At 40.5% G+C, this 12,016-nt stretch overlaps 1 protein-coding gene across 2 annotated transcripts in view; it reads left to right on the top strand.

Annotated features, from left to right (window-relative positions):
• Positions 1-12,016, top strand: part of plcb1l (phospholipase C beta 1-like) — a 113,566-nt gene that overhangs the window by 22,588 nt on the left and 78,962 nt on the right. For both annotated transcript variants that reach the window (XM_072362323.1, XM_072362324.1), the window contains exon 3: positions 7,513-7,581. In XM_072362323.1, coding sequence (XP_072218424.1) covers positions 7,513-7,581 — 69 coding nt within the window. The remainder of the gene's footprint in view (positions 1-7,512; positions 7,582-12,016) is intronic.

Below are 12,016 nucleotides of genomic sequence, written 5' to 3'. Positions count from 1 at the left end.
GCTGCAACCTGCAAACAATGGTGAGTTGAGTGTTCAGGAAGAAGAAGAAGAAGAAGAAGAAAATGGAGCTATGCTGTGCAGATATCTGCAGGAGACTAGCAAGAGGCAAAGTTGAGAGGTTAACAAGTGTTTTGTTGTTGTAAAAATACAATGTTGTGTGTTAGTGACTTTGTCTACATGCGCATGTTTTGTAGTGCCTACATTTGATCTCATCTGGCTTTCCATTGCCTTTATTCATATTTGTTCACTCTCTGGGGTTTCATGCAAGTATTTACAGTTGATGCATTCCTTCATGGCACCTGCTCTAACTCTGAAGGGGAGATGTTCATTCCACTTATACAGATAAGAGCCTTCTTCATTGTGCTTGGAGGACGCCAAACAAATAAAGAGCAGGAATGAATGGTGTATATTTGTGGAGGACGTCGAGAAGAAGGTGGAGAAAAGAAGGTGCGTTAGCATGTGTATGTGTGGTGGGGGGGATCAGACGAGACAAGATGTGAACAGTCATCCATATACATGAAAGCTGGTGCTAAGATGCAAGCAGGCAGCAAGGGAAGAATGAGGAGGGGGTGAAGAGGAGCAGAGTAGGCAGATGTCCACGGAGAGGAAAGGTGAGATGAGTGAGAAAGACTGGCACATTTCCAAGAGAGTAGAGGCCGGGATGGACAAGAGAACAAAGAAAGCGAGGGAGGGAGGAGGTGGTTGGAAAAATCCAGCAAGAAGCATAACAAAGACAGGGTGATGGAGAACAACAGGGGATGATGGACAGATGAGTGAAGCGGCTTGGCTTTCTTTGTCATTCCACTCTGCTCTGCTATCTGTCAGAGAGGAATGTACTTCCTTCAGTATCCCTCGCTAAACTTCATCCGTCACCATGTATATGAGTGTGCATCCAAGATCTGATTGGTCGAGCACGCTCCAAAGAAGTGTGTGTGACCAGTGTGAGCTGAGGAGTCAGTCACATCATCGCTTTCACTTCCCAAATGTGTGCAATGGCTGAACGCTGCAGACACAGCAGATTGATGGTAGAGATGGAGTTTTTCTTTTTCTTTGTGCATGTGCAGTCCAAGCATATGTGTTTTGCATATTTACCTCGTGTGTGCTCGCAGGAATGCGTGCGCTGATGTATAGAACAAAGATTCCTGCAGCCTTTATCTGCGCACCAGTTGTTTTGTGGAGCGTGTCGGCTGCTGATAGCCACTATCTGCCTCAGCCATGCTTCTGCGTTGCTCAGATTTAGTATTATTTCTCACATAAATGTTCCTCTTTTACTGCCTCCTCACAGGCTTTCCTCATTTCGGTCCTCCTTTCCTTTGACCTCTAATCTCCGTGCCCTCTCTCCATCTGTCGGACTTAATTCTACATGAATGTTTTTAGCTGCACTTACCTCCCATTGAAAAGTGACTTCAAATCTTTAGAAGTATGTGTTACATCACAGCAGCTGCAATAAAAAGTCCAATAAGATAAGGTATAATCATGTTTGTTGATGTGCTTGGTGCAACTGTGACTGTAATCCAGGTTTTTCAATTAAATGATCAGTTCAGATGCAAGGAAATCCTACGCTCCAATATTAGGATCCATCCACAATCTCTCCAGGTCGTTTCTGTTATATCATAGCTTTTTCCGCTGTGTCAGCTTATGCTCACATTTTCATAATCAGCATTTAGTGTGTGAAGAAGCAGCAGTATTTGCTCTAGCTGCTGCTTTGGATGGGTTTCAGCTTGTCCTGTCGCAGTTTACAATCATTTGTGTAATTGCAATTACAGTTTTGGAGTGATTATCGTGCCTGCAAAATGGTCACCATTCACGTGTGAATACAGCCTTACAGTCTTTTTTCCCACACTAGCCATTTAGTAGTTCTTTTTATTGCGTCATCTTGATGCGCTCCACCTTCTTCTGTGAACCCGTAAAGACTAAAGATGAAAAGAGGATTTTTTAAAAATCATCTGCAAAAAAACCCCAAAAAACACCTGTTCTTCTTCATCAAGGCTTAATAAATAATTCAATTATTTTTCAATATATAGTGTGCTATTGGCTCAAAAAGAGAAAAAGACAAATTGTTAATTATGACAGCACAGTTGCTGCCAAAATCTGCTGTGTCACAGAATGATAATGGGACATGATGTGATGGCTCGAACGATGATGGGGTGGTGACAACGAAGACAGGAATGAGGGACCAAAAAGTTGAGGTAGGTAATTAAGTTGAAGACATTCTAGTTCAATTAGAAATATTACTGCAATACATAAAAGGTCTACTGTGTGGTTTATGAGTGAGCTAAACACACTGCCACCTAATAAAACGTTTGAAAATTGGCACAATCATCACATTAATTTAATTTTCAATCATCATCAATACGTGTGGCGTGAAATAAGCACGTCTAAAATGATCCCAGCATATGCAAATAGATGATGATCATCATCTTATTCAGAGTTTACTTCTGTTCTACAGTTTTTAATAGTGTGGGGGTGTCATACTGGTTTCTCTGATTATGCCGGGTGCCTTCGTATTATCTGTGCAAATGAAAATTAGCCTATGGCTAACTCTGACACCCGAACATTAATTTCAGTAACATGCTCTCCACTGGTTAGATAAACAAATGAGATATAGTCTGACTGAGTGAAATAACCCTAAAGCACGTTAGTGGCAACCATGATAAAAGCTTGTGGAATTCTCTAAATTCTGTTTTTTTTAACTGTCTTCTACTTATTTCCTTTAGCATAGGATACACTGAATATGTCATTCATGGAGGACAAGGAGATTACTCCGTCCCATAATTCCTTGCTGCAGCAACAATGCAAAACAATGTTGTTTCCATACAGTCAAGCTAATTGTGAGCCATGCAGAGACATTTTCAGGGCAGGAAGGCAAGTGCGAGTAATGCATTTTTAAAGATGTTCGGAATGGTGTTAAAGCAACATATTTCGCATTTGTGCCTTTATTTTATTTATTTGGATAACAGCATTCTTTGTAATGAAGAAGGGCTTTCAATGTGTTTTCAGCGTTTTTTGCTCCCTGCATGAAACAACCCAGTTAATGCACTTTTTGTAGTTTTTCCTGGTTCACTCCTGATGTAACTTCACTCGGATACAAGTCCTCATTAAACCCCTTCCTTTCTTTCTTTGCGTCAATGTAAAATGTTGTTCTTACCATCATCATTGTTATTAAGAAAAGGCAGATGTCTTTGTTAAGTTTCATAAAGACAAAAACAATTACTCTTAAATATAAAACAAAAGCCTTACTTTACGAGATATTCCATGCTTAAGGCTGGATAAGAGAATTTGAGTGATGTTTTTTTTTCTTCTTTTTTTCGTCTGCTTCTAGTCAGCTTCTTGTGTCAGACTAGAAGCTGCATTCCCATCTTTTAAATGTCACGCTGAAGGTGTAGGAAGATAAAAACTGGAGTGTTATTGCTTTAAGATGCTAAAAAAACATGTCATCACTGGGTTAAATGTACACAGGCTGATCAAAGCATGCAGCACCCACATGATGCAGATGATTTAGTCCCTCTTATCATTCTTTGGACCCATAAAGATGCCAAAAATGAAAATAACAGACATTTGCTGTTATTTTGCAGTGCACACTTTAACGAGAGGTTGTTTTTAGCTGATTACTCAGGACAGAGCATTTCATTTTAGTGTTCTGTTGCGTCGGAAGAAAGGGAAAGAAGAGAGAGCTGGAGAGAATCGGTTGGTCAATGTACGAATGCCCGCAGGAAAGCTTACGGCGATGCTGAGCTCCAATTTAGCTCAAGGCATTTTTTAGCATGGCGTAACTTATTTCACCTCCACTTTTGATATCACTCTTTGCTTCATACTGGCAAAAAAAGCCCAGATCCATGAAACTAACTGGAAATATTTAGATCTTTTTCTACACTGTAAATCTTATGTCTTAGTTTACTTAAATAACGGTAATTAACATGTCAACCCTTGGTGCTACTTTTTCGAAGATGAGCTCTCAGAGAATGCACAATAAATGTTGCTATTTTGTCGCTGTGCAGCTCCCCCTTTTCTCAGCAGCATCAGGTGAGGATGCTGGTGACTTTATCACTGCCAGGTTGTTGGGAGCTGCTCTATAGTTGCAGCAGAGAGGATGTTACTTTCAAAAAGGTTCAAGCACAGCTCTCCACGAACCACTTTCCTTATAACATGATGTTTCCAGGCTGCTGAGTGTCACTGGAGGGCCACTTACTGAGACAGGCACAGCACCTGCACAGCTTTAGCGTGTTTTGTTCCATCAAAGTAATAGCCATGCTTATGATAAAGAGGACACATCCATGGTCAGAATCCTTGGACCCAGAGTCATTTGGCGTGGAAAAATCTCTTAACATTGCAGCAGTATAATTGGTTTTATAATGGTGTTTTGTAGTTCTGCAGCAAAGTCAAAGTATGTGCAGGATACTGTATTTATAAGAGCTTATTTCAGCCCCTGAGGTGGCATGAGGGGCTTAGGAGACACCAAGACAAGTCATACAGCATAGGCATGCTGCTTATTAGCAGTCCAGTTCTTTCCATTACAAATAGTCCTAAGTTCAGCTACCCTGTATATTTTCCCCACGTTTACTCTGATACAATCAACTCACCCCTAATTTGCTCAGTGTTTTCACCTGTCGCCCTCCCTGCTTTCACTGTCTTTGCTCAGCGTGGGCCCAGAGTTCTGTGGACTGCGTTTTAAAACTGCAAGCTGTTCAGCATGCTGTTGGTAAATGAGCAAACCAACATGTTATTGTCATTCTTCCCACTTTCTCTCATCTTTGCCTCGATCTTTGCCTTCCATTCTGTTTCCTTAACCATCTCTGGTCAATTTTTTTTTCTTCTTCTTATCAGCACATCCCTCTGCCACTTGTACCAGTAAAGCTACAAAAGCTCGGAGCTTCAAAGGGCAACAGAACTCTTTGTTATACAACCGCCCAGTATGTTAGGCAACGTCATATACACAGGAAATCCAATTTTTATTCAAAGCACCGTACATGCTTGCTGTAGATTATTTAGTTATTTATTTTTGCTACTTTGCCTCAAGTCAGATGTTGTACAACACATTTTTACTAACATGTGAAGTTATTCAAATAAAGGGATGACGAAGAGTAGTCACATTCAAGCACGGCACATACAGCATATACATGCACAACAAAACCAGGTCAGTGATAAATTTCCATGCTGCTTGTGATTTTAAAAGGAAGCGTGTTGCAAATGTTGCGTAAACAGACAAGCAGGCATAGAAAAACAGAGTCGAGGGCCAGTGCAGGTTAAGCATGTTCATTAATTTCTATAGTTTCTCCCCCGCTGGCCCTGGTTGCTTCCTGGACGTGCCGTGGATCTTAATAGGCTTTGTATCCACACTCACTGTTTTTGATACACAAAGAGAAGCCCTGAGAGCTGGAAAGAAATAAGAGAACCGAGACAGAGAAGGAGGGAGAGTGATAAATAAATAGATAAGTCAGAGGAAATAAATAAATCAATCAAACAGTCTCTAATGGCTGAATGGGTAGTTTGAATGAAAGTGCTTCAATTATAAATCCAAGTCAACATGAATAAAATGTCATTGTATCACTTTTTTTTTTTTTTCTCCACACTTACTCAAGCGTCCGCACCATGTAGCAGGATTGTATAATTGGTCACTCAAGATGAGCAGTTTACCTTGCCTTTACAGAGGTATTTCTATAGGTAAACTCCCGGTGCTTAACCAGCGTAGAGCTGTTTTAACTGTGCAGGCCTGGAGGGCACAAAAAATGATCCCATCAGCAAACTACTTCCTGAAGCCCCACTGCTCCACCAGGCCCCCATGTGGAGCGCCATCTCTTTAAAGAGACTTCAAAGGCAGGCCCAACGTAGACGTTAACCTTTGACTCAGCGGCTCTTTCTGTGCACACAGGGAAAACCTAATTGATGCTAAACACGCTGCAGAAAAGGAATAGCTTGTCATTGTGAATTAGAGCAGTAGAATTAATTATTAACCATTTGAATATCCGCATATTATGTACAGACTGCAGCTGCGCATATAATCTAGCAAAGAGTCAATTATAGATTTCGATGTCTCTTGCTGTTTTGCACCTGCTAAGGCTATATGTTGCTCCAAAAAGTGTTAATCTAATAGTTCCATTTCCAGTTATACTGTTTAATGTTTGAATGTCTGCCAAGGCATAGGAGAAGTTAAGGAAAAAAAAACAACCCCAGCATACATTGAGGAAAAAAAAGGGCCAGAAGGTGTAGGTGTTAGATAAGGAGAATTGTTCAAGTTCACAGACCTCATAGAGATGGTCTGATACTGATGTTGTGGCTTGAGATTGAGTCGAGCCCCCGTTGCCTCTTGTCTCCCCAGATAATGCTGAGTGGACTCACGGTTCACTCTGATTAATTTTCCACCTCATGTCCCGGCTCTCTCTCTGTTAGATGGAGGCTGTGATAATCCAGGCTGATAGGGGAAGTTGTGACTGAAAGAAGGTCAGCTTGTCCAGTTGTATTCCTTGTATTTGTGTATATATAATAATATATATATTAATATAAGTATATATATATATATATATGTAGGAATGTATGTGTAGGAATATGTAGGAATTTATGAGGCAATAGATTTGCAAATAAACATGAATTAGAGCTGGTTATTAGAATGATGCATGAGACAGATAAGTTGATAAATACATCAGGTTACTGTGGTGGGCCACATGTTTAGCCAGCTGCTTTGGAATTTCTCGAGTTCTAGATTATTGTGGAATACTTTTCTGGTCGCAGAACAAGTTCTGTGTTATAAACTGCGTTGTGCTTTTCGTCAATTTATTCCATTTTGACCCACTTTGCATTTGGATGAAAAATGTCTGGGCGCTTTAAGGCGGAAAGAGGAGGTCTGAAATGGTGCTTCTCTCTGCTATATTAAAGATGAAGTGGCCACAGGTGCTGCTTCGATTTACAGAGGTTGTTAAGATACTGCTACAAAGATCCCTGTTTATTCAAAGTTGACTTCGCTAAGGTTTCTTGACCAGTCGACGGCCACTCGCACAGCTGGGTCCAGCCGAGCTGTGACGAGGTGCTAAGGAAAAGCATCACACGGCAGCTGAACACTGTGCATGTGTGAAGTGTTTTACATCCATGATTCAGTTGATGACAGTATTCAGCATGAAAACCAGTTAGGATGTTTTATATTTCGGTTTCTAATGTTTTGCACCACTCCTATGTCTGATTTCATTCTGAAACTATATTTCAAGTGTTTGTCTTTGTACTTGTGAGGCCAGTCAGTCCACAAGAAAACATTATGCTTTTGTCCTAATTTGGCCCAGTATTGTTTTGAATGCATCTGTCTTCATTGAATGACTCTGTAACACATGATTTGAGGCTCCTGTATGTCATAAAGCACATCATAGACTCACACACGCACACATATGCACACACCTCCATCACCATGGACTCAGGTGGGTTCCTTTGCCATAAAATGTCCTTGTAGTCTAAAAAGTCTTTGAAACCTTTGACTGGACACATGGTTAACGCACAACTGATTGAGCTGTGTTTCTTCTTCTTTGTCAGGATACAGACCTGCTGGATGTAGCGTATATAAAAGACGCCAGAAATGGAAAGTGCTGTAAGACACCGAAGGTAAGCCTCCGCTTCACAATTTTAAGTTGTTTTCCAATACATGTAGATTTCAGGAAACTGAAATACTTTTTAATCTAATGTGGATGGTTAACAACCATTCTTCAGTTCAAAAGTTCAATGGAATAACTTAAACCCTGTAATGCCATGACATGAGTGCACATAATTACTGACTAGAGCATTCAGAGCCACAAATAATAGCTATAAACCTGGTTGTAAATATCAAGAGTATATACAAAATAATTTCTTAAATTACACCACCAATAAAAGCCGGTTCCATCTAAACACACAGCTGTAGCTCATGGTCAGATATCTGTCATTCCAACCATCCGAAACATTCTTAGTCCCTTTTTTAATAGACCTCCTTGCTGCAAGGATCCAAACAGTGTGTGATCTGTGATGGAAACCACCCCTGGCTCTGATTTCTGTGAAAGAAAATACCTCCACTCTTCTTTCATTACAGCGCTCACTGTGTCCCGAGCGACGTTGCAGATTTTTTATATATCCAGTATGTACGAGATGTGGTGCCATTTAAAATCGCAGAAATGCTGTTGCCCTCTCAGATGGACAGCTCCAAGGCGATGCTTCACACTCTTTTCACTGTTATCGTTACAATGTTTTTTAGGTGGTTTGGATAAAAAAAAGCCAAATCCCACGCTGTAATGATGTTTTGTTTGCCATTCCTGGCTGCTTCTTTTCCTCTGTCCTGGCCACCAACTGCCTCTAATCAAGTGTTCAGTTAACGGGATATAAAGCTGAAAACTATCTGGGACAATCTGCCAAGCAGTCTTTGGCACTGATGGGGACTTTTTTTCTGAGAGATATCTTCTTTGACAATTGTAAGGATATCAAGTTTATTTTTTAACGCTTACAAAAGTCAAATCGGTACGGATATGCGTACTTCCAGCTACTCTTGCTTTATGCGAGCCCAAACCCTCGTGGTTCAGTTTCTTTTTCTCTTCAACATACAGCTGGCCATCAGAATCCATATCGAGGCCTAGATACAGATGGAGTGCACAGTTATTGCTCAGCAGTGTGGATGCCGACATTTCCATCTTTATAGTCATCGTTGTTGATGTGGCCCATCAGCTGGGAGGAAATTTAGTTTTGAATGGATGCCATGAACTCAGATTTGCTAAGCTAAAATTTGCAGATGGCTACATAGACGAGGAAAAGGCTTCTGGAGGAAGATTTTTATGGTCAGATGAAATTAAGAATGAGTTGTTTACGCCACAGCTTTTAAGCATATGGTTGGAAACGTCATGCTCTGGGATTATTTTACCTGATGGAATAATGAGGATGGCGAGCTTGTCCAGATTTGTCCATTATAACCTCAAACCTATCAGACAGATGAAACTTTGACACAGATTATTCTTCTAACAGGACATTGACTCCAAACACAGATTAGAGCTAGTTATAGAATGGATAAATCAAGCTAACATTAAAGGTCTATTATGTAGGGTGTAATGATCACCATATCTTCACCTATCGCTACAGTGATAGATGAACTACAGTGACCATAAAAAACAAAATGGCTATCTACTGTAGTGATATAATGATTCTACACTACTTTAAGCATAATTCTGAATAATAATATATTGTGAATGAATACTAAGGTTTCACATGTGATCTTATTGGGACTCTGCAGATGTGCGCCTGGGTCTTTTGAGTCTAACAAGTGGTCCGATTGAAGCGTTTTTATAATGCAGGTCATTTCTTCATAGCCTTGAATACATCCCATAATGGCATCCTGTGAAGTACCGCTCCAACAAGCGTCAGGAGGGAAATACGACTGATATGAGCGTTTCCACATCAAAACAGACGTTCACGACACAACTTCAACACTAAAAAGTTTTTTTCACTTCTGACATTATTAAATTATTAAGTCATGTTCAGTTCATAACTCAACAAAACTTTACTTAGCTCTTCCTGATTATACTTCACTAATTATCATGGTTAGTATTTGATTATTGATTTGCCTTCAGTTGTTCTCATAAGTTTGCATATTCTTTAATATGATTCCCTTGCAAGGGTATGTAAGTGTCCCTGTTGTTGTTCCGCTCCTGGTCTGCTTCGTCTGGTAAGGTTTTCTCTACACAGAGACTAATCAAGGCGCACACTTGTCTGTGTGGTTCCAGATCTTTTTCCTGCATGTGGTTAGTCACAGAGGAGCCACTCAGACTGGTTGACACATTTTTTTTCGTCACACAGGTCTCCCACACAAGCGAAAGCAGGAACTGTTGGTTTCCTTTGAATGCTGCTCTCTGGAACTTCAGCCTTTTGGAATGATCCTTGCAAAGTCCTGACCTCACTCCTATCAACAAAAAAAACCTGTGCTGTACTTAAAAGCTGGGCCTTTGCTTGGAAGTCAAGAAATTTAATTAAACTCTGTCACTTCTGCCAAGGGGATGAGTCAGAAATGCAACCTCAATTCTACTAGAAGCTTGTTGATGGGTACTTAATGCATCTGGCCATGTTGCAACTTCTAAGGGGCATTCAATATAAATGAGGAGCGCTGATGTATCATTGTTGATTATAGAAAACCTGCTGTAAATCAAGCAAGATCATTGAAAGTGACTGATGACTTCATATTCATGACCAAAATGATGAAATAACACGATGGACATGATTTGAATTCCCAACCCTACAGTAACAATACATGGACTTTTTCCACAGAAAGCCATGCTATACAAATGATTATTTCACAGTTAGTTGAGATGCTGTTGAGTGTGGACAAGGAAAAATGAATCGAGCACTGAACTGCCAAGGAGTTTGGCACCTTCTGGTGCAGTTAAAAAGCCACAAACTGTCGCAGTTGCAATGAGACTTGATGGCAGCGACAGTCTTTATCAGTGCGAGTCTGTCTGGGGTCGTACACTATTGCTCCGTTTATGGGAAGTCTGACAGAACGGCAACAATACCACGGAGAATATTTCATGCATTTCTAAACAGCTCACAGAGTGATGTTACCCAAGAAGGAGCTATGAACACGTGACATGCAAGTTGGTCGAAGCATTCAAAATCCATTACTGGGAGATGGAGTGGTGATGCACCCTGGGCATCGTAATAGGACAAGCAGTGAGACACAGTGTCTGAGGAGTGGATGAGATGAGGGAAGGAAGGATGAAAACGAGGGGTTTATGAAAAGACTGTATATGAAGGCCAATTGAGCCAGTCAAAGCAAAGGCAATGAGAGTCTCTTTATGCACTTTCAGCTGAAGGCCAGAGGAAGGACACAGAGATGATGAGCGGGGAAAGAGAGTAAAAAAGGACACAGTACACTTTTCATAGCTTCCTCCTTCGCACTTTTTAACAATCTTGTCAAAATTGAATTTGTGTGAGGATCACTGCAACTCCAGCTTTAAACAAAAACCTAGGAAGCAGGAATATATATATTTTTAACATTAGCTTGTTGAAATGAGTGGTGTTGGCTAAACAGTATTTTGTCATAAAACTAAGAAAGCAGGGAGTAGTGGAGACACAGAAACCAAAATCTATTCACGTATGTTTTTGGTTTTACAAAACACACCATTGAACCTGTCACAGAAAAGTAACATCTGTAATAGATGAGTAAATTTAAATGTGCTGCCTTCCAATTAAAATCATTCAAACCCATCGCTATTAGGCATAGGTCAGAGCTTTGTGTTCAGGACTGCATGAGGGGGTCACACGAGGAGAAATCAAATAGAGAGGAATCCCTATCTCAGTTTTAAACCTCACACTCTGCAGGACATACCACTTAGAAAGTTGTGTTTTTTACACTGCTGTTCTTCTGTGCTCACTCCGTAATTCGTTAATTTATTCATGCAAATTGCAGGAAAACAGCACATCGGTCAAAGCTAACAGGTAAGATGACAGATGAAAGAAGAAGCTAGAATGCTTCAGAGGTCCTTTTACTGTGCTAATCCTGCGTCTCAGCTGAATATTGTCTGATTCAGACACATCACAAGTCTGGCTTGAAATAAGCAACAGTTGAAAAGTCTGGTTTCATTCGCCTCTCTTGATTCCTTGGTTTCACGAGAGCTCAAGCCACTTCGTATTGTATTTGAGTTGTGTCTAAATCTGTATATGAGCGTCATTATGATTTGTGTTCACTGGCTTATTGCAGTGTGTGGGCAGCTCGTCTGACCTCTGATGAACTCATGCCACCCTGCCCACGCGCTTCAGTCGCTCAGTTATGATTCATGTATTTGCTGTATGAGAACACACTCTCTCTCTCACACACACACATTTCATAGCAAGGAATGCTTGCTATAAATTCTACACTGAGTGTTTCTAGACGTAGATTAAATAACAGCAACACAAACACACACAAAAAACCTGTCCTTTTGTTTTACCAATACTTAGACTGCTGATGCTAATTAGGATGTTCAGCCCATCATCGTTGAGGCTGATTAGATTGGCCACTTGTCAATATCACAAGAGGCGAGCTTTGTTG

Source organism: Leuresthes tenuis, unplaced genomic scaffold, assembly GCF_036924035.1.
Source record: "Leuresthes tenuis unplaced genomic scaffold, fLeuTen1.0.hap1 SCAF_13, whole genome shotgun sequence".
Classification (NCBI taxonomy): Eukaryota; Metazoa; Chordata; class Actinopteri; order Atheriniformes; family Atherinopsidae; genus Leuresthes; species Leuresthes tenuis.
This window is presented reverse-complemented; position numbering and strand designations above follow the sequence as displayed.